Raw genomic sequence first — 23,667 nt, forward strand, 5'->3', positions numbered from 1 at the left:
ACACATACACAGACAGACAGAGACAGGCAGACAGTTGTTGTGGGAATGGAGAGAGATGGGAGAGCTCAGTGGGTAAGCACCAGCTGCTCCTCCGGCAGACCCAGGCTTACTTCCCCCACACATAGCATCTCACACCTGCCTCCAACTCCACTTCCAGATCTCACACCCTTTCCTGGCTTGTACGGCTTGCTCAGGTACCAGGCACACAAGTGGTACACATGCAGGCAAAACATCCAGACCCTTAAAATAAGTAGGGAAGACCTCCAGAGTATCAGCTACTCTGAAGCCTGAGGTACATTAGGAAGACCGCATTTCAAATGGAGGACTGGTTATCTTATTACAAGACAAATTTCCCCTTTTGGGAAGTTGGATATTTCATTTAGCAAGAACTATATTTATCTTGATAAAAGCTATTCTATTAGCTTAAAAATGCTTGAATTATGGTCCTTGGTATTTCTCCTAGTAATTTTAAAAAATGTATTCTTCTCTCATATATTATGTTTCAACTGCAATTTTTCTCCATCACCTCCAAGTCCCTCCCTTGAACACCAATGCAAGACTGTTCCCCACTCCTTTTTGTTTTTAACCAGATTCAGTGTATCTGGTTTTATGTTGAGATCTTAGACCCACTTGAACTTGAGTTTTTGCAGGATGACAGATATGGTTCTATTTGGATTCTTAAAAGCCTATATCTAGTTAGACTAGCACCATTGGTTGAAGATGATTTCTGTGTGTGTGTGTGTGTGTGTGTGTGTGTGTGTGTGTGTGTGTTTATGACTTCTTTATCAAAAACCCAGGTATCCATAATGTGTAGATTTATGTCCTGGTCTTTGATTTGATTCCATTTATCAACCTCTGTTTTTATGCCAATACCATGTGATAAAGGAAATCAGAGATGGTGGTTGGTATCTCCAAAAGTTCTTTTATTATACAGGAATGTTTTAGGTATCCTGGGCCTTTTGTTTTTCCATAGGAAATTGGATATTATTCTTTCAAGGTCTGTAAAGAATTGAGTTGGAATTTTGATGGGAATTGCATTGAATCTGTAGAGTGCTTTAGGAAAGATGGCCATGTTTACTGTTAATTCTACAGATTCATGAGCATGGGAGAGCTTTCCATCTTCTGAGGTCTTCTTCAATTTCTTTCTTCAAAGACTTGAAGTTCTTGTCATAGAGGTTGAGTCTTTGTATGGTTTTGGTATCAGGGTAACTGTGGCTTCATAAAATGAATTTAGCAATGTTCTTTCTGTTTCTATTTTGTGGAATAATTTAAGAGTATTGGTATTATCTCTTTGAAAGTCTGGTAGAATTCTGCTCTAACACCATCTGGCCCTGGGCAATCTTTAGTTGGAAGATTTTAATGACTGCTTCTAATTTTTTAGTTGTTAAACGTCTATTTAAATTATTTATCTGTTCTTGATTTAACTTTGGTAAGTGGTATCTGTCTAGAAAGATGATCCATTTCATTTAGATTTTACAATTTTGTAGAGTACAGGCTTTTGAAGTAAGACCTAGAAATTCTTTAAATTTCCTCAGTGTCTGTTGTTATTTCTCCCTTTTCATTTCTAATTTTGTTAATTTGGGTACTGTCTGTCTACTTTTTAATTAGTTTGGCTAAGGGTTTGTCTATCTTGTTGATTTTCTCAAAGAACCAACTCTTTGTTTCATTGATTCTTTGTATTGGTTTCTTTGTTCCTATTTTACAGATTTCAGCTCTGAGTTTGATTGTTCTCTGTTGAGAAGTTGAGTGTAATTCTAGCAGGTCTGCTTTTTATGTTCCTTGGCCTCTTTCCCTTGACGCTTTTAGTATTCTTTCTTTGTTCTGTACATTTAATGTTTTGATTATTATATGGTGAGAAGACTTTCAGTCGATTTGGTGTTCTATATGTTCTTTTTACCTTTATATGCATCTTTCTTTTTAAAAAAATTATTTTATGTATATGAGTACACTGTAGCTGTACAGATGGTTGTGAGCTTTCATCTGGTTGTTGGGAATTAAATTTTAGGGCCTCTGCTCACTGGATCAACCCCGCTCCCTCCAGTCAACTCCTCTCGCTCAGGCCCAAAGGTTTATTTATTATTATACATAAGTACACTGTAGAAGAGGGTGTCAGATCTCATTATGGGTGGTTGTGAGCCACCATGTTGTTGCTGGGATTTGAACTCATGACTTCCAGAAGATTGGTGCTCTTAACCACTGAGCCACCTCACCAGCCCTGGCATCTCTTTTGTTTTGGTTAGGAAAATAACTTTTTTTCTTCTATGATTTTGTTAAAAATATTTTCTGGGCCTTGTGCCTGTGAATCATCTTCTTCTATTTCTATTATTCTTAGATTTGGCCTTCTGACACGTTTTATGTAAGGAAATTTTTAGATTTAACATTGTCTTTGACCAGTGAATCAATTTCTTCTATTGTATGCATCCTCTGTACCCGAGATTCTCCCTTTCATCTCTTATATTCTGTTTGTGATGCTTGTATGTTTAGTTCCTGTTCAATTACCTAGATTTTCCATCTCCAGGATTCCCTCAGTTTGTGTTTTCTTTATTGCTTCTATTTATATTTTTGGGACTTGAACAATTTTGTTTCCTTCACCTTCTTGTGTTTTCCTGGATTTCTTCAAAGAATGTATTCATTTCCTTTTTAAGGACCTCTATCATCTTCATGAGATTGGTTTTAAGGTCATTTTCTTGTGCTTGAGGTGTGTTGTGATATGCAGGGCTTGACAGTTGTGGGGTAGCTGAGCCCTGCTGGCACCACATTTGCCCTGGCTTTTGTTGATTGCGTTCTTAATTGGCCTCTAGGCATCTGGGTTTTTGTGCCACTTTCTGAGTTTATCTTTGTTGGATGGATGAGTTTTGGCTATTTTCCTCTTGATTTCTTATTCCTCTCTGGTCTTCTGGCCTGAATGTCCCATAGTTCTAGTGACTAGTGAGAGTCTTCAGATCCAGTAGGGTTTCTCTGCTAGGGTCTGGGCAGCTGTAGTGACCTCTGTAGTTTTGGGTACCTGTGTTGTCTCTAGGGTTCTGAGATATAGTAAGAATTACAATATAAATGTGATTAGAAAGATGTATGTATTGTTTAAGATTGCCAAATAAACAGCTTATTTGGGGGTCTATGAGTTTATATTCCAATACTTCGCATTTAAGTTTTGATTAACTTCAGTATTTTGCTACATTTGAAAATATGTAACAGAAAGAAGGCATGAAGTTAGAAGGGGAGAGGAGATGAGGGAGGAGACACTGTGATCAGAATATATGGTATGAAAAAAATTATTTTCAATAAAAAATAAATTTAAAAGTATGTAACTGGATTTTGTGATTATGAGTCTCATCTTTTTCATTGTGTTTCTATCTAACTAAGGTGTCCACAACATTTTCATGTCAATTTGAATATTCTCCTTTTTTAAAACTTAAGTTTGATAATACTGATTTATGAATTTGAGAATAGTTGTCTATATATTTTGCAAATGTTGACCAAAAAAAGATGAATGAAAAGGTCTGTTTACATAGCTTCAAACTGATCTTTTCATTTATACTTGTCAATCTGTTTGTTGCTACTGTCATTTAAAAGTGAACTGCTTCAGTGTATGCACACATCTCAACACAGGAATAGGGCTGTGCTTTTTGCCAGAAAAGGAAAACTGTGTACTATCCATTAATATATTTTCTTGCCAGGACAAAATGCAGGTTGACCAAGAAGAAGGAGGTCATCAGAAATGTCATGCTGAGCATACCCCAGAGGAAGAGATTGACCACACCGGAGCCAAAGCCAAGGTTTGCTTTCCTCACTGTGTGCGTGTGGATTTGGACCTTTGTTAGGACTGCATTTTCTTCTGCTTGTTTGGCTGTGTCTGCTTTAGACAAGGTCTCCTGTGCGTAGTGCAGGCCTGGCACACACTTGTGGTGCTTCCCCCTCAGCTCACAAGTAGTTGGGTCACAGACCCTGTACTGCCTACTATATCCTGCTGAGATGTGGTGGACGGATGCAATAACTAATCTGTTTACTGTATGTGCCTGCTTTTCAATGTACATAGTAATTTAAACTGCAGTGCCAAAATAAACAAACACACCAACCAACCAACAAACTGCAGTGCTAAGAAGAAGCACAGAAAGCCTACCACCAAAATACGTACATTTCAAAGTTTTACTTAAAAGATTTTAAAAGAGCAAGACATAACATTAAAAGTAAAATTATTTTTTGACAGGGAAAAAGGTGTTTTAATCACATTTTTTTAAACTAGAAATTACACAGTCTTGGAGAAATGGAGAAACAGAACAATTCCAAATGAAGACATGTGTAATGTGTAATGTTCTGCTTGGCATTTCAGTCACATCATATTTTTCTTTTTTAAAAAATAATTCTTCCTCTTCCAGGGACAGTGCTTAGAGGCACTTAGACATTTGTCTTGCCATCGTAAGCTTTCCTACAGTACAGCCTCTAACAAAACTAGGCTGTCTCGAACTCCTGGCAACAGGATTGTTTACCTTTACACCAAGAAGGTTGGGAAAGCACCTAATCCACATGTGGTGTGTGCCCAGGCAGACTGCGAGGGCTCCTGCTGTGAGACCCAAAGGCCTTAGGAGATCAGCTAAGATAAAGAAGTATGTCAGCAGCGCCTATGGTGGGTCCGTGTGTGCCAGGTGTGTCTGGGACAGGATCAAGCAGGCTTTCTTAGAGAGTAACAGGAATCCTTGTGAAAGTATTGACTGAATAAGCACAGAGTCAGAAAGCAAAATAAATATGCTGATGGCTCAGCAGGTAAGAGCATTGACTACTCTTCCAAAGGTCCTGAGTTCAAATCCCAGCAACCACATGGTGGCTCACAACCACCCCTAATGAGATCTGATGCCCTCTTCTGGAGTGTCTGAAGACAGCTACAGTGTACTTACATATAATAGTAAATAAATCTTTAAAAAAAAAATCAAAGCTTGGTCTACTGAAAAAATCTTTAGGGAATAGAAAGCCAGGTCTCACTATGTAGCCCAGGCTAGCCTAAAATTCATTATGTAGTCCAGGCAGGCTGACCTTAAACTCACAGAGCTCTGCCTGCCTCTGCTTCCAGAGTTTTGGAATTAATGGCATGTGACACCACACTCAGCTAAAACTATTTGAATGTGAGTACCTGAGCCAACTGTAATGGTAAGCAGGAAAGTAAGGTACCTTACATCTTAATCACATTCCAGGTCTGCTGCCATGAGAGCACCAGACCCCATTGACTTCTTAGGCCTCCCTACTTCATCATGCAAGTGTCTGAATAAGACAATGTAGGCTAGGGAGATAGTCCATGGGTAAGTGCAGCTCCATGCTCATTGCGACACTCTGCTGCCCCATATAGAAGTCCAGCTGGACAGCATAGCCTTATGATTTTAAAATTATGTAAAACCTGGTAAGATGTGTTAGTATTTGATTCCTGCATTGATCAGTGCATCCCACATTCTGATTTATTCATGTGTTGGTGATGAGCGTTTACAGTGTAGTTTTCCTATTGAGAATGTTACTTTTGACACAGTTTTCTATATGTATATTTTCATTTTCTTGGACACATCAATGGAATTGCTAGAAATATTGTGTAGAGGTTAAAGGACAACTTGCATATGGGTCCTGGGGATTGTACTCAGGTTGTCAGGCTTAGCAGCAAGTGTTCAATGAACAATCGCAGTGGCTCAGCTGTTTTAAAAACTGACAACAATCACTATATAGTTTATAATATCACCATCAGTTTAAGAGAAGGGTTCCAGTTTCTCTATATCTTTACTTATATTTGTTTTCCTTTGCCACGAATTATAACCATAGTACTGCATGTGAAGTACTAGTTCATTACAGCTTTGGATTTCCAACTCCATGTTGCAAATGTAGTAAAGATTTAGCATTACATTGAATATAAAAGGCTATTAGAACTAATGTGTGTGTGTGTGTGAGTGTGTGAGTGTGTGTGAGTGTGTGTGTGTGTGTGTGTGTGTGAGTGTGTGAGTGTGTGTGTGTGTGTGAGTGTGTGAGTGTGTGGGTGTGTGTGTGTGGGTGTGTGTGTGTGTGAAAGCATGGGGTGATCCTGGAAACTGAACCCAGAGTTTGTGCATGCTAGATAAGCACTTTACTCCCGAGCTTCATCCCTAGCCCGTACAGTCTATAAAGTATTGAACACAGCAATAGGTTTGTTTGACTTGCGTTTTTGTTTCACCTCTAAAATTTATATTTGTTAGCTTTAGAAAATTTCCCTTTGATTTGATTTTCTTTTACAGGCACCTCCTTCAGATAAGCAAGATCGCATAAATCAAACTATTAAAAAAGGGAAAATCAAGAGTATTGATCTACCTATCCAGAGTAGCCTGTACAGACAACTGACTCAAGATCTTCTCAATAGTTACATTGAAAATGAGGTATGTAAGTTAGAGTTGCTGTTGAATAGCAGCACCTGCATTCTGATGCTGTATTGGAGTCAAAGGTTGTCTGTGATATCTAGGTAATCTGTCCTGCAGTTATTAAGGAATTATAAATGCCATTAAACTGCTTTTGACAAAATAATCAGCTGTATTAGTACCATATATAATACTTTTAGTTATATGAAAAGGCATCTACTTTAGAGAAAAAAGCCTTCTGAAGTGAGTTCTTACACACACCCCCCCCTTTTTTTAAGCTAGGGCTCAAGTAGCCTAGGCTGGCCTCAGACTCATTGTGTAACAACTGATGAGCTTGAACCCTTGATCCTCTTGCCTCTACCTCCTAAGTGCTAAAAGATTATGAGTATGTGCCACTACCTCTGGCTCCATTTTTTTGTAGCCTTCAAGAGTAATAAAGTAAGAACACCCCCTTTTTGTTCTCTTGTTTTGGCTTGATTTAGGGGATTCTTTGTCTTGTTTTGGGGAGATGTTGAAGGAGGGTCTTCCTGTGTAGCCCACACTGGCTTGGATCTCCAGATCTCTGCCTTCTGAGTTCTGAGATGACAGACATGTAACCTCTCCCCTGGCCTACCAAGCCCTCTTTGTAAGTGTGTGATAGATTCTTAGACTGTTCAGAGTGTTGATTAACAGCGATTTAAACTTTGTTGCCATTAACAGTTTACCTGCTCTTGTCTATTTTCATGGTTAGTTCCAGTCTTTTGAGAAGTGAGTTATTTCTTTAGTAGTAACTGTATAACATGATTATATTTATACTTACATTTATCCTTTAAATTTATATTGAAATGATGGTTCCTAATTTCTACTGTTTGAGGCATGTTGCATTCAACTGTTTAACTGCCCATCATTACACGAAGAAGTTTTGATTTTACAGGGCTTGCATTTTTAAATGTACTAATGCATAATACCTATTAACAAGGCATAATAATATTCGTGCATAATAATTCCTAAAAAAATCTCATATAATACTCAGAATTTATATATTTGGAGCCTAATTTTTCCAAAGGAATAAACTGTAGGAACTATAGTTATAGTAGGTTTATGTGTAAAATGAAACTTTGATTAATTTTAATGTTTTTTTTATTTTATGTATATGAGTACACTGTAGCTGTACAGATAGTTGTGAGTCTTCATGTGGTTGTTGGGAACTGAATTTTAGGATCTCTGCTCACTTCAGTCAGCCCTACTCGCTCTGGTCAACTCTGCTCACTCAGGCCCAAAGATTTATTATTATAAATAAGTACACTGTAGCTATCTTCAGACACACCAGAAGAGAGCATCAGATATCATTATGGGTGGTTGTGAGCCACCATGTGGTTTCTGGGATTTAAACTCAGAACCTTTGGAAGAGCAGTCAGTGCTTTTACCTGCTGAGCCATCTCACCAGCCCCCAAGACTTTGATTAATTTTTAAATGTCTCTTTTTAAATCTATGCTACTGTATCATAGTTTATAAAGGAATCTTGTGTTTAGAAAACCAAGTGCTTTTAAGTGAAATTTTGTTCAAGAATTATAATCGCATTCTTTCCTTGCTTTTGATCATAACAGTTCTTACATCTTTGAAGTTCTCAAAACAAACACGATGTGTAGGTTCTGTTAAGGGTTATATCTTATGGATGAGAAAACTGAAGCCTGTGTGTAGTATGCTACCTCAAATCAGATAATAACCTTCATATTTGGATCAGGTGATCAGTCTCCAAAGCTCAGCATGACAACTGCTGTTAATACACCCCTGAGCAAGAGTAGTGCATCAGGTGTGGAGGAAGATACTCTGTGTGAGTTACAGCCATGAAATGTGGAATTAGAGTCATACTAGGGTAAGAAAACTAAGAGTAGGTAATTTTCCTGCTGTCTCCAGCAAGTAAATGGGGATACTGGAGTTTGAACATGTATAAATGTGTTCAAAAGCTACTACAAGGGTTTAAGTTCTATACCATGTAATTCATTCACTCAAAGCATACAAGTCAGTGATTTGGGAATATATTGTTACTTTTTAAAATACATGTAGTATAGAATTTAACATCTTAAGACCATTTTCACGTATATATTTTCAAGTTAGTATTCATTGTATTTAGCATTGTGCAACCATCACTACTATTTCCATAGCTTACGGCTTTCCAAGATGGAGATGCTGTAGTATGAAATCCGAACTCTCCTCTCCCTTCTTTCAGTTCTCCTTGAACACTCATCTGTTTCCCATCTCCTAAGAGTCTGCGTAATTATGCAGCTCACATAAATTGAATGAGACAATACTTGTCCTTTTGTCCTGGATTGTTTTACTTGGCATAATCTCAGGGCTCACTCATATGTGAAACTTCTTCTAAGCCTCATAATTCTGTCTTATGTGCACATATATCACTTATCAGTACATCAGTTAATGAATGCTTCAGTTTATACTTTTGGTGATAATGCCTCAGGAAACACTGACATACACATATCTGTGAAGTTCCCATTCATTTGGGTATATGCTCAAGAATAGAATTGCTAAGTTTAAGGGAAATTATAATTTTGAATTTATATTCATTTACTTAATGTATTTTTTACTTTATTCATTTATTATTTGAGACAGGGTCTCACTATGTAGCTCATGCTGGCCTCAAACTCAGAGATTCACCTGCTGGGATCAAAGGTATGTACCACTATGCCCAGCTTTATAGTTCATTAGTTTTGAAGACTGTCCACACTGTCCCTGTGGTCCATGGATGTGGAATGTTTTATTGTTACCAGTATTCCGGGCTTCAGTTTCTCTACAATCACAAAGATTCTGTTCTGGTTTATTTTTTAAATATGTTTCTCTTAGGAGGTATGAAGTGGCATCATGGTTTTAACTAGAAGTTCTCTAATGTGTGTTGTTTTGACAATCTGAAACGTTTTTAATAGGGGAAGATGATAATGCAGGATAAATTAGAGAAAGAAAGAAATGATGCTAAAAATGCTGTTGAAGAATACGTCTATGATTTCAGAGACAAATTGGGCACTGTCTACGAAAAGTTCATCACCCCAGAAGTAAGTCTAAAGTTGTAAGAACTACTTGAATGTTCACATGAAAGTCCTACTGTGAATTATGTTTAAAAGTATATCAAATTTGTTATTGTCAATTTTTGAGCCTATGTAGAGATGAATCTTAATTATTTTTCAAGTTGCAGAAGGATAATGAAAACATGTTTATGAATAAGGTCAGAAGACTCTGGTATTGAGCTAAAAAGCATCTCTTAATGACTTTTTTTTCTAAGGAAGGCATTTGTAATTATCTCTTAAATGTGTAACTTAGGACATGAATAAGCTGTCTGCAATGTTAGAAGACACAGAAAATTGGCTTTATGAAGAAGGAGAGGACCAACCTAAACAAGTTTATGTGGATAAGCTTCAGGAGTTAAAGGTTAGTGGATTGCTGCAAGGGGTAGATGACTATTAACTGAAGCAGTTATGTAAAGATTATGATGTAAAAGCATTGGCATTTAGTTTGCTTCGTTTTGCTTGGCATGGTGGTACATGCCTTTAACTTCACTCAGCTCTTGGGATATACAGAAGCTGGTGGATTTCTATGAATTTGAGGCAAGCCTACTGTACATAGGGAGTTCAAAGATAGCAGGGGCTACACATGGAGACCCTGTCTCAAAAATAAAGTAAAATTTGAAATCCAAGTTTTAAAGTGAATTCTGTATGTAGTAGAATGGTCCTTATTGTCTTTTTCAAGTAGTTCTATGCAGTTTAGCACCATGCTTTGAGAGGACTGACAATTTTGATTGGGTCTTTGGGTTTGAAAGTAATCAAGGGGGGCTGGGCAGTGGTGGCACATGCCTTTAATCCCAGCACTTGGGAAGCAGAGGCAGGCAGATTTCTGAATTCGAGGCCAGCCTGGTCTACAGAGTGAGTTCCAGGACAGCCAGGGCTATACAGAGAAACCCTGTCTTGAAAAACAAAACAAAAAACAAAAACAAAAACAAAAAAACAAAAGAACACTCATACATTAAATAAATAAATCTTGGGCTGGTGAGATGGCTCAGCAGGTAAGAGCACCAACTGTTCTTCCAAAGGTCCTGAGTTCAAATCCCAGAAACCACATGATGGTTCACAACCACCCATAATGAGATATGACTCCCTCTTCGGATGTGTCTGAAGACAGCTACAGTGTACTTTTTAAAAAAAGTAGTCAAAGGGTAATCCTTAGTGAATGCTTTAGATAAAATGAGAGTTAAAGTACAGTAAGGGCCACATTAACACTTTTGTTTGTGGGAAGACAGAAAAGGCATGTTTGTTTTTGCCTGTTTATCATCCTGTAAGGGTCAAATATATTCTCTTAAAACTCTAATCATTCTTTTTAAATGTTTCTTATGTTGATAGAAATATGGCCAGCCCATTCAAATGAAGTATGTGGAGCATGAAGAGAGACCAAAAGCTTTAAATGACTTGGGGAAAAAGATTCAGCTTGTCCTGAAAGTGATAGAAGCATACAGAAACAAGGTACTGAGGTCATGGTGGCAGCTGCTGCTAATATGTGGTGACTATAGAAGTCCTCAGCTCCAACGCTGCAGTGTTACCACTTCAGAGACTGAGCATACCAAACTCACAGCTTGTTAGTGAACAATTACCAATAGAGGATTCCAGGACATTGAAACGCCAAGGTTTTCACCTTTTAGAATTCCCTGAAGTCATAGCTTAAGTTTTAACCCAGTAGCAACACCCACTGTTTTCACTTTTGTGTTTCTTACATGAGAAGGTCTTCCTTGACTCTAAACTGTTTTTTGTTTCTTGCCTGATTTGTTGTTGATCTTCCATCTATCATTCATCATCCATAATCTCCTTTTATTCTTTGTACACACCCCAAACACTCTCTATTCCCTACTGATTTGAAGCTTCAGGCAGGGTAATATATGTCATGTGTGCCTTTAGATAAAACAGTAAGTGGCTAGTCACACATCTGAAGAGAACCCAGCAGACTTAAAAGAGATTACTGGTACTTAGTCTCTCCTGTGTCCCCACTGCTTCTTTTGTATTGCAGCAGGCCTGTAAATACAGGGCTGTTCCAGAACACTCAAGACAAACAAGACCATCTTGTTGAACTTGTCCCCTGAGGTCAGCTTTACTGGTCACTACCGATACTCAGTTATCACCCAGATTTGATCATTGATGTTACAGTGCACTCACATGCATGAGAGAGCAGCAGCAGAATCACGAGACATCATCCCGGAAGCTCAGATTCACCAGGTGCTCAGTAAATCTAAGCACTGTGAGCCGGTAGTCTCACACTGTCCTCACCAGGCCACTTCATACCTATGGACTGTGAATACTGTTGTCTCAATTCGAATGTTAGAAAAATCTGGGTGCTTGGGCTGGACATGGTGGCACACACCTTTAATCCCAGCTCTCAGGAGGTCTGCAGAGGCAGCCAGATCTCTGTGAGTTCTAGGCCAGTCTGGTCTACAAAGTGAATGCTAGATAGCCAGGACTTATTACACAGAGAAATCCTGTCTCAAACAGAAAAAAAAGGAGGAGGAGATTGGATGCTTAAACAAATTGTTGGATTGCACAGATAGTAAATGATGGTAGTCAGGAGTCATACTGAAGCAGTTGGTATCAGTGTGTATACATCCTCTGTGTGTATACTTTTTTCCAATATACAACTTAATTCTTTATTTCAGAAGTAAACATTCTGTGTGTTAAAAAAGAAAATTTGTAATTTGGTTAGCCCAATCTTCTTGAGTACTCAAAAACAGAATATATTGATAATGGAAAAGGAAAATGAGGCAGACAAAATATAAAGCATATTTTAAATCTGGCATGATTAGTGCTCCTCTGACTTTAGTGATCATCTTGAATATGTGTGTTTAAGATATTATCCAAAGCAAACCAAGATTTTATTTGATTAAGCATGTGAGTTCTAATTATGGGCCAGGATGTTTTGTGGATCCTGGACTCTAGCAAAAAGAAATTCTGGGCTAGTTTGTTCTCATACGCCTCAGTTGGAAAATAAAGTGCTGGTAAAGGGGCTATAGGAAAGGTAAGGGACCTCCAGGGGCTATGTTTGAGAAAAGGCCAAACAATGAGTGAGAGAGAGAGAGAGAGACATTAGAAAAAATTGAGGAAAGCTAGAGCTCAGAATGTGTGGAAAGGAAATGTTGTTGAAAACAGAAACTGTGAGCCGGGCAGTGGTGGCACACACCTTTAATCCCAGCACTTGGGAGGCAGAGGCAGGAGGATTTCTGAGTTTCTAGGCCAGCCTGGTCTACAGAGTGAGTTCCAGGACAGCCAGGGCAACACAGAGAAACCCTGTTTCCAAAAAACAAACAAAAAAAAAAACTAAAAAAAAAAAAAAAAAAAAAAAAAAAAAAAAAAAAAAAAAAAAAAAAAAAAAAAAAAAAAAAAAAAAAGAAGAAGAAGAAAAAGAAAACAGAAAACAGAAACTGTGGACTAGTGAGATGGCTTCCTACATCCAGGCTGCTGAGCCTGACAACCTAAGTTTAATCCTAAGGTCACATGTGATGGTGGGAAAAACCTGACTGCTGTATGTTGCCCTCTGACCTTCATATATATGTTACTGCACCCCCCCCATCCTTGCCCCACACAGACTGGGGGAATATTCTGAAGAAACAATAAAGCTGCTGTGACATAAATCTAGGAAGGGAACAGATGCCTGATCACAGAAGGCCTCCTCGTCTCAGCTGTTGTGAAAGTTTGAGTAAATCTCAAACTGATACAGGTAGCTTGGAGGTTTTAGAAACTAGAAGCAATGTGACTTGACTAAGTTTGTGAAGCATTCAGTAGTAGGCTATAATAATGCAATCAAGAAATGACAAAAGCTCGAACCAGATAATGAAAGACCAGAAGTGACTAGAGTTTTGCATTTATCTTGCTTATAAGGTATACGGATAACAGTCTGAAATTAACCCAAAATTTTTAATATGGGTGGGTTGCATTTTAAATATTTTGACATGGAGAAAACTTCAAAAAGTAGGTGGTGATATGAGTCTATTAAACTAGAGTAGTATAAATTTCAGACTTTACAAATAGCCTCAAGTTGGTTGGATATAAGCGTTCTGGGAAAAGGCTCAGGCTACAGATAACTTTTTAAAATGCATATTTGATGATTATTGCAAATAAACTAGCAAATAAAGCTTAATCCCTGAGACAGTAAGAACTTGAGTAAAATGTAGCAGCCCAGAAGCGAAGTCCAGTGTGATGATATGTAATTTGTAATCTTACAAAGGAATCTTGAATGTCTGAAAAAGCTTAACAGTTCTGAAAATGGCCTCTTCATAGTCCCACTTTTTAACTTTGGGGTTTAATCTCAATGCTTTAAGAGGCTAAGGTAGAGGATAAAGATAAGCCCAGGTATGTCTAGGTAAGGCCCTACTCAAAACACGTGAGGGAAAATACATTAATAGAAGTTTTTTAATGTAATTAGCATGTACAGTTTCGTATATGTTTCATTCTGTCTTTTTCAAAGGAAATTTGTTTGGGTTGGTCCTCCGCACCTTCTGCTTCCTCCTGCTTCCATGGACTCTTTCCCCCACTGTGCTTTCATGTCATGCATGACCTCTTGCCCTCGTCCCCTTCCTCAACACTTCCCCTTCCTGTCATCCTGTGCTTTCTAGGCTGTCCATAATCCTTATCAGGAAATCTTGCTTTCATGTTATGTTGCTGCTTCTTTCTGCTCTATTGGCTGCTGATGTAAACTGACTTTTGGGGTGGATTCCTAGATGTAGAAGCTGCAGTTGTGTTGTTTAGACAGAATTCTGTTGTCATTTTTTTTTAAAGAATGTGACAACTAGTTTTATGTTATGTTCAGAATTTTCTTTCTCCCACACTATGTACCTGTGCATCTATTTTCTCCTTAATCTGTATAAATTCTACTCTGTCCTAGCCACTCTAGGACAATGCAGAGCCTCCACTAGTAGTTCTTTTCCAAAGCTGACTTCTGGGAGTCCTTTGCAAGTCTGTACTGCTTTTATATTTTTCCCTAGTCTCTTTGGTTTATGTCATTTCATATGTGGCACCTTTACATGAATATACATTTAAGTATGTTGTAAGTAAGAATATGAATGTTGAGGCTGGTGACATGGCTCAGTGGGGTAAGAGCACCGATTGCTCTTCCGAAGGTCATGAGTTCAAATCCCAGCAACCACATGGTGGCTCACAACCACCCATAATGAGATCTGACGCCCTCTTCTTGTGTTTCTGAAGACAGCTACAGTGTACTTACATATAATAAATAAATAAATCTTTAAAAAAAAAAGAATATGAATGTTTTAAGGAGAAATTATCAATAAGCCATTACTTACCAAAAATCAGTTACTTCTTTTTCTTTTACCATTTTATTAATTTTTAATAGGATGAAAGATATGATCATCTGGATCCTGCTGAAATGGAAAAGGTTGAAAAGTACATCAGTGACTCCATGAACTGGCTAAACAGTAAGATGAATGCACAGAATAAATTAAGTCTTACTCAAGATCCCGTGGTAAAAGTGTCAGAAATAGTAACAAAGTCAAAGGTAAGAAACTCCATTCCCTTTTCAAATGTGCTTCAGTGGCCTGCGTGAAAGGACAGTAGTGAGTGTGTGGGTGCCTGGGCCGTGGCTCACAGGAGGGCAGAGGACAGCTTCGTGGTGGTTGATTCTCAGTGCTCACTTTTGGGTGGTTTCAAGGATAGAACTCAGGTGGCCAGGCTTGCTTAGCAGGTACCCTTACCTGCTGAGCCATCTCACTGGCTAAAACATCCTTTTTAACAAGTTTAAGCAATAAATACATTTAAGGACTAAAAAATTAATAGATATCACACTCTGAGAAATAATCAACTTCCATAAGAACAATTAAGGCCAGGCTTTGCTTTGCTTACTTGAACTCTAGGTGTGATGGTGTCTCTATTCCTTTTTGAAAGTTGCCACACATTGCCACACATTGCTGGCTTTTAAGTTCTGAAAGTAATACAGAACGATATACAGCAGTGTGATCAACCTAAATATCCAGATTCCTTGAGACTTCTAACAACTTTGTTGCAATAGGTCAGTCTTTGGAGTGTGGAATCTTTCACTGTGAAATTCTGTTTGTAATTTTATGTAATCTCAGATAAATGTTGAATTTTAATAAACATTGATAATAAAAATGTCAAAAGCTATAAAAAGCATGGTAGCAAAAGTCTGCAAATGGTCTTAAGTGAAGACTCTGAGCTAGAGGGCTGACAGAGAAGAGATGTGTACCCAGTCACCAAGATGCAGGTGGCTTTGTCTGTATTGCTTGCTGAGCTTCTGCTCAGTCTCTGCCACAGTGAGAAGGATGTGGAGCAGTGAGTACTCTACCATGACATCATGTCAGAGCATATATACACATACGTGTAAACATTTGAAGTGAGTGTATACCTGCTAGCCAAAACTCAAAATTCTAGAGATTACTATATAGACTCAAGGAATTGCTACTATATATGTGATATAACTATCAAATATGGTGTTTTAGTTATAAAGACATTACAACATATTGTACAAAAAGAATTACAGATCTATAAAAAAATCACATAAGCATTAAAACACAGCTCTCACTTGAAAGGAAATAAGGACATAATTTATTGTGAACAAACTATAAGTGATCTTGGTCTGGAGTTCACTTCCCAGTACCCACATGGCAGCTCACAGCTGTATGTTACTCTAGTTCCAAAGGTTGTGGCACACAACTTTCATGCAGGCTAAACACCAGTGCACATGAAATAAAAACAAAATTTAATATTTTAAAAATAAGTACAGTAGCTGGGTGGGTGGTGGCAGCTCACACCTTTAATAGCAGCCCTCTGGAGGCAGGGAAAGGCAGATCTCTGAGTTCCAGACCAACCTGGAGTGAATTCTAAGATAGCCACAGCTACACAAAGAAACCCTGTCTAAAGAAACTAAACAGATAAAAGGTACAGTAATAGAATTGTTAAATGTACTGAAGTATTTATTTTTTTATTAGATATTTTCTTTATTTACATTTCAAATGATATCTCCTTTCCCAGTGTCCCCTCCAGGGGGAAAAAAAAAAAAAAAAAAACTATTCCCTCCTCCCTCCTCCTGCTCACCAGGCCCTGGTATTCCCCTACACTGGGGCATAGAACCTTCACAGGACCAAGGGCCTCTCCTCCCATTGATGACTGACTAAGCCATCCTTTGCTACATATGCAGCTGGAGTCACGAGTCCCCCCATGTGTACTCTTTAGAGTTTTAGTCCCTGGGAGCTCTGAGGGTATTAGTTAGTTCACATTGTTGTTCATCCCAAGGGGCTGCAAACCCTTCAGCTTCTTCAGTCCTTCAGCTTCTTTCTCTAGCTCCTTCATTAGGGACCCTGTGCTCAGTCCAATGGATGGCTGTGAGCCTCTACTTCTGCATTAGTCAGGCACTGGCAGAGCCTCTCAGGAGGCAGCTATATCAGGCTCTGTATGAGGATACAAGAGAGATTAGAGAACACCAAACAAATATCTAAGTGTTTTGTGTAATAGTTGACATGGCTCATTTCTGTTTTCAGGAACTGGATAATTTCTGTAACCCCATTGTTTATAAGCCCAAACCAAAAGTAGAAGCTCCTGAAGACAAAGCAAAAACTAGTAGTGAGCACAATGGACCAATGGACGGACAGAGTGGCTCAGATACCAACCTAGATCCACCCAAAGGAAGCTCGCAGCACACCGACTCTGGAGAGATGGAAGTGGACTAAGTTTCATGTAATTCAAGCAGTGGGTTAACTACAGGGCCCATTCATCCTTTATGCCCGGTACACACAACATATGTTCAGTTGTTCTTAACTACTTTTGTCATTTGTTTTTTGGAGTAGTTTTGAAAAGTGTCTATATTGAGTGCACTATTGCTGTCCATTGCTGCTGTGAAGCTTTAGCTGAATATAGATGTACAAATCAGTTTGAGCTCTCCTTACATACTTTGTGTCAGTATGCAGGACTGCTATGTATTCGGCAACCATCCACTGTAGTCACAGCTTCTACTTGCATAGCCCTCAGCTCCTCGATGCAGGAAGGAGATACTGCATTGATTTTTTGTTGCAGAGGCAGGGGGTTAACTGCCTTATTATTGTGAAACAAACTGAAGATGATGTGGTTTGGAGCCATCAGCACTAACACTGACCCTTTCCTAGTTTCCCTAATGCTGTCACTTAAATATTAAAACAAATGGGAGGTTCGGACATCTAGACCATCCCACTGCTGCGCCACAATGAATCCAATCTTTTCATCACATAAATGATCTAAATGACACTCAGAGAGGGACAGTGCAGTATGACATTTGGATAACACCAGCATTTGCTGCTTTTGTTGGTAGCGTGGATTTATGTTTTCTCAGAGTAACTTTTCACTGAAACTGTTGACCTACTTGTCCAAAGGACCAGCTGCTGCTCCACTAATGCTAAGCCTATGGGAAAGCACTGTTGATGCTCAGGTGCGCATCTGTGATGCTGACGGCCTTGGTTCAGTTTTTATAGTTGTGTTGGTTTTCTTAATTCATTCTTGTTAATAATACCTTAATCTGGGGTAGGGAGACAGTGCACAATGCATTGCGTTATATATACCTATCACTGACTTAATGTTCCAATGTAGATAGACACTATTAAATAAGCAGTAATTCCTTGAAAGGAGTACCTGTACCAAGTCTTAGGAAATAATGCTTGTAATAAACTTAACTGTGTTACATCAGTAGGTAAAATACATAATGTTACATAGTGTAATATGATATGATGTGATTAAATTATAGTTCCTGCTGTTAAATTGCCTTTTGAAAACTTGGCTCCAGGGTTGGTGCTTCTTAAATGGGGAAAGGCACAGTGAACTTTAGCCATGTTAAGGACCTGGTCTGTGGTTTTATCACAGACTTGTTCATTCCATTCAGTTATGTCCTGAGCCTTGGAACTGTTTTATTTAACCATGGGGAAGGCTGGAGTGATGTTTCAATCTTCAAAGGACAGAAGCAAGACAAAATGCATGGGCCCTTGTGTTCCTAATGCTGTTCACTGAAGATGAACTTCAGTTACAATTTTCAGAGGCTTTTTGTTTTCCCAAAGCTAAATCTTTATATTAAACGCAATACTGACTTTTTTCTTAAGTAGCTGAAGACTGAGAGTATACTATCTTTAGGGATAGTCATTTCTCAAATGAGTTCTCTAATAGAGATTTTGTTCCTACAATGTAGTCTGCACTGAAAGGAGAATGTAGGAGGGTGGGGTGGTCATTTTGCAGGAATTTTTATTCAGATTCTGGGGGTAGATACCATCCCTTTTTATTAAGAAAATCATACAGTTCCAACATATTTTAAGTGTCTATATCTTTTATTACAGTGAAACCATTAGATCCAATAAATGAAGAAATACATTTTAAGTAGATATAAGTTACTTTTAATTTGTATGGTAAATATATACATAAGTCCATTTCATAAAAAAAGTCATGGTTGTAAAGGGAATGTATAATCACAGAGATTTTATAGCTGCTTCCTGGTTATCACTTGCACGCAGTCAGAGGCTGTTCCTCAGGACCTACTAGAAGGAGAAGAAACAGCTCTCCCTGCACCTGAGTGTCCAGCAGAGCCTCAGGTTCTCCATCCTGCTGTTAAGTCACTTCCAAGTAGTGATAATGTTTTAGAGAAAAAAAATATACAATCATATAATATCTCATTTAATAAGTTTAGTACATACAAAGATAACATGTATACTTTACCAATTTGATGTGAATTAAAAAAAAAACCTATGTTATTTAAAGAAAGAAAATGTATTTTCCTTAGTAGTTTTGTGTAGACAGTATGATTAAATTCATCTTTAATATGCACTGAAATAGGTAATGCTAGATCCAAGTGTTTTCAAAGCAAAAAAGGTGCAATTTTAAATACATAGCCAAAGCAATGTTACTATCCATCATACTATTTCAAAAAAGATAGGAACTAAAAATAAGTTAGTATGGTTGAATTCTGAAAGTACAAATTATCTTCCTTTAAGAAACCTGCCATTAAGCCAGGTGTGTTGGACACACCTTTATAGTCTCAGAACTCAGGAGGCAAGACAGGCAGATCTCTGAGTTTGAGGTAAGCCTGGTTTACAGAGGAAGAGCAATACAGAGAAGCCCTGCCTCAAGCCATCTGCTCCCAGAAAAAAAGAGATAAATCCTTAATAACCAGCTATACAAAGACTGTTAAATGATACAGAAAGGAAAAAGAGGAAAGAAGGGAGGGAGGGAGAGAGGGAGGGAGGGAAGGAAGGAAGAAAGAAAGAAACTCATGCAACAAGATAGGGTGCAAGTACCCAGGAATGGAGATGAAAGGGGTCTGAACTTTACTATGGCCATGCTGGATTATACTAAGTAAGATTCTACCCCCAGAAAACAGTTATTTAGCAGAGTCCAGAATCCTTAAATTCTAAAGAGCTACAAATATCAAGTAATTCAGGTACTAGGATAACATGTCAGTTTTGCTGGGTTGGAGGTGGGTATCAAGTGATTATTTCCTAACAAGGCATCTTTAAATTATAGAGCTCAATAATCAATTTAAAGACAGTGTTAAGCCACTCATGGTGGCAAATGCCTTTTATCCTAGCACTCCTCAAGCAGAGGCAAACAGGTTTCTTGAGTTCAGGCCAGTCAGGTCTACATAAAGAGCTCTAGGCCAGTCAATGCTACATAGTGAAACCCTATCTCAAAAAAAAAAAATTTTTTTTTTTAAGCATTTTGTCACAATTAGCACATCTGTGATTTAGGAAAAATCCACCTGAAAAGGTGAGAGACCTTGAAATAATGATCAGCTAGATCAGTGTGGACTAAACTAAGTAAAATCATTGTTCTATTCTTAAACACTTGAATGTAATGGTGACCTTTGAAACAATTCCAGAAGGCATTCCCATGTGGTTTTGATACCTAGGGGTTGGTAACTCAGACAAATTAAGTCCTTTGTAATAATTTTATGAAACAGGGCTAGGGGTGGGGACAGCTCTGGCATAGAGGGCCTCATTAACATTCTTAACACTGGAATAGAACCCTAAGCAAAAAAAAAAAAGTCATATTTTAGAAGGCTTAGAAGTGACACATTTTAGATATACTGTGCTTTGTGATATTTGGTTGTATAAAATTTAATGAAAGAGCTAATTGATTTTTTTAGTCCATATTTGAAAATGTAGATGACTTAAAAAAAACACAAAAGAGAGGTGCTTATAGAGTCTAGTTCTCATACTTGTTACCCTCTTTCTCAATTCCATATGTTTAACAACCCTTTAACAAACTAAATAATTTTAAAGCAGACAGGAAATTTTAGAGGACCATCATATTTCTCTTTAAAGTTCACAAAATTAACTTCTTGCATCTGGAAAGATAGCTCAGCAGTCAAGAGTACTGGTTCTTCCCCAAGGACCAAGGTTAGATTCCCAGCACCCATATGACTGTTCATAGCCACCTGTAACTACATTCCCAGAGGAATCAGTGCCATCTTTTAGTCCCAACAGGCACTTCAGGCACAAACATAACATTCAGGCAAATATTCATATACATAAAATAAATATACAATCTCAAAAAATATATTTTTTTCACATATTCATTGTCTCCTAACAATCTAGTACTGGGCTTACAGTACTGCCAAAGTCTTTGTAAAGTTTCATGATATGTTAGCACACTGTTCTGTTGCTGAAAAGAGACATATGACAAAGACAACTCATATAAAAGAAAGTGTTTAGTTGAGGCTTTTATTATAGTTTCAGAGTCTATTTGCATGGTGTCAGGTAGGCAGGATGGTGCTGGAGAAGTAGCTGAGAGTTACATCCTGATCTACAGGCATGAGAGACAGAGACAGACACTGGGCCTTCTAATGGTCTTTTAAAACCTCAAGGTCCACCCCCAGTGATGCACTTCCTTTAAAAGATCACACCTCCTAATCCTTGTAATCCTCCTCAAACCAGTTCTAGTCTCTGCTGACTAAACATTCAAATATACGAGCCTATGGAGGCCATTCTCATTCAAACCACTAAACATGGCAAAATTCTTATTGTAAACAGTAAAGGAGCATCTAAAATGTTAAGAATGTTGAAAATCAAACTGCTTCAAAGGAAAGTCAAAAACCTGTGGAAGTAGACTCCTCAACAACTGGAGTCTTTTTTTTTTTTTTTTTTTTTTTTAAAGATTTATGTTTGAGTTCACTGTGGCTGTCTTCAGACAAACCAGAAGGCACCAGACTCTATTACAGATGGTTGTGAGCCACCATGTGGTTGCTGGGAATTGAACTCAGGACCTCTGGATGAGAAACCAGTGTTCTTAACCACTGAGCCATCTCTCCAGCCAGCCAACTGGATTCTTAAAGATGTATCTAGCATATTTTAAGAGCAAATAATAAAAAGAGGCAGGACATATTTGTTAAAATATATTGAAAACAAGAGCTTTCAAATCAGGGAGCCAAAGATAGTAACTAAATCATGACCATGTGATGCATGATGCAGTCATATCCATTGTACTGAAAATATCATGACCCTTGCTTGGAGTATGGAGCTATGTCACCCAAGTCACAGGATGATTATAAAAACATCCTTAGCCTATAGAGATGGTGAGGTGCAACATGCTTTAAATTGTGTTATAGAATTTAAACAACTAGCTTTCACAATTGGTTTGTATGTAAAATGTCATTTAAATAGTGTTTACAAATGAGTTGCTCCTACAACCTTTATTTTCTTTAACTCTTCTCTTCTATGATATATAAAGCATGCATCTGTCATGTTGATGATTAAATTAGCAGTTTAGATAACTTGAGTCCCTTTCCCTTTATATTTGAGACTAGGTCTAGATATGTAGTCCTGGCTGGCTTCCAACTTGTAATCCTCCTGCCTCAGCCTTGAGTGCTGGAATTAAGTGTGTGCCACCTTTACCAGCCCTTTGTTTCCTTTTTAATACTAACAGGATTTGGAGCTCTTATATCATATATAATATGTAATAAGCCAGGATGAATATTGCATATTGATCATCTCCAGTTTTAATAGTGACATTGAAGTAGTTCTGGACCAAAAGAAGTCAGTTTGTGAATGTTGTCTGTTAAGTATGACAAAATAACAAGGGTCAGAAGTTCAAAGTAAAAAGCAGATAACTTTCACTTCTGATTAAGAAAAAGCACTCTACATCTTTTTTTAAGTTTTCTAAGTTTGTTCCTTCTGAGAGATTAAGTAAAAACACCTTTAAAATCATGTCAGCCTGCTTAGAATGTGCATGTTAAAAAGCAATTTAAGATGAAACACTAGCTTTACAGTGTGTACACTTTTTCTCTAAAATAAATTTTTGTGGCTTAGTGTCTTAGAAGGAGAGTCCTAATATGAAATGGTCACCTCTTAGATTTGGGAGGAAGAAGCCACTGTTAACTGTGTAGTGTTACATCACATTACACAGAAGTTTTTTTGTTTTGGTCTGGTGTAGCTTTGACTGTCCTCAAATGAAACTCACTATATAAACCAGACTTGCCTCACAGAGACCCTCCTGCCTCTGTCTCCTGAATGCTGGGACAAAAGTATGAGCCACCACTGCCCAGCCAAAACAGTTTTTAAAGAAAGCTATGCTAACTTGTCCAGTTCTGGTATAAACAGTCTTCCAGTCATCTTCACAACCATTATCACAACCATGTACAAAGGGACTCTGTTCCATCATTCCTGCACAAGGACTTTTGACAGGTTAGTGCTTAGTAACTAGTCTTAATTTTCTTCCTTTTAGAAGAACTATACATTTGATTTCTCAATTCTGTTTGCAATGCAATGCAGAAAACTATAATCAAATGTGGCATGTCTATAAAATTTTGACATAACAGACATGAACAGACATAAAATGGCTTTCAATGTTAACTGATAATCTATAAATATCACTTTGGAATTTGACTGGTTCACAAATATATCCACAAAATGTTTGCATATGGAATGATAAAAGCATAAAACATTTCCTGTGTATGTAAATTGCATCTTCATACTAGCAAACAAGTTAACAATTGATAATAAATGCAATTCAGTTTTGGATGTCAGTCCACACTGTCAAGAAGTCATGTAACAATAATAAATACATATTCTACCTGCTCCTTGAACCATGAGTTTTGCACACCAGAGGTTTAATGTTTAAGTGTTGAACTTGACTCACTTCATGAAACACTGATGACAGGTCACCAAATCTTCTTAAATAAGGAATTTGCATAACAATGGGTTTTTTTTTGACGACTCAATACTATTTTGACAAGCAAAGATCATGGCATTCAGAGGGATAAGATAACTTAAGGTAACAATGGTTTTTTTTTTTTAAAGTAATTTTCAAACGTTTGA

At 37.8% G+C, this 23,667-nt stretch overlaps 1 protein-coding gene across 2 annotated transcripts in view; it reads left to right on the forward strand.

The window, feature by feature from the left end:
- The window catches only part of Hspa4l (heat shock protein family A (Hsp70) member 4 like), a 47,886-nt gene extending 29,747 nt beyond the window's left edge, over nt 1–18,139 (forward strand). For both annotated transcript variants that reach the window (XM_031376680.1, XM_031376681.1), the window contains exons 14-20: nt 3,675–3,773; nt 6,240–6,377; nt 9,275–9,400; nt 9,666–9,773; nt 10,739–10,858; nt 14,727–14,888; nt 16,885–18,139. In XM_031376680.1, coding sequence (XP_031232540.1) covers nt 3,675–3,773; nt 6,240–6,377; nt 9,275–9,400; nt 9,666–9,773; nt 10,739–10,858; nt 14,727–14,888; nt 16,885–17,073 — 942 coding nt within the window. In that variant the 3' untranslated portion in view covers nt 17,074–18,139. The remainder of the gene's footprint in view (nt 1–3,674; nt 3,774–6,239; nt 6,378–9,274; nt 9,401–9,665; nt 9,774–10,738; nt 10,859–14,726; nt 14,889–16,884) is intronic.
- The last annotated feature ends 5,528 nt before the right edge of the window (nt 18,140–23,667 follow it).

The sequence above is a fragment of the Mastomys coucha genome, unplaced genomic scaffold, assembly GCF_008632895.1.
Source record: "Mastomys coucha isolate ucsf_1 unplaced genomic scaffold, UCSF_Mcou_1 pScaffold17, whole genome shotgun sequence".
In the NCBI taxonomy this organism is placed as follows: Eukaryota; Metazoa; Chordata; class Mammalia; order Rodentia; family Muridae; genus Mastomys; species Mastomys coucha.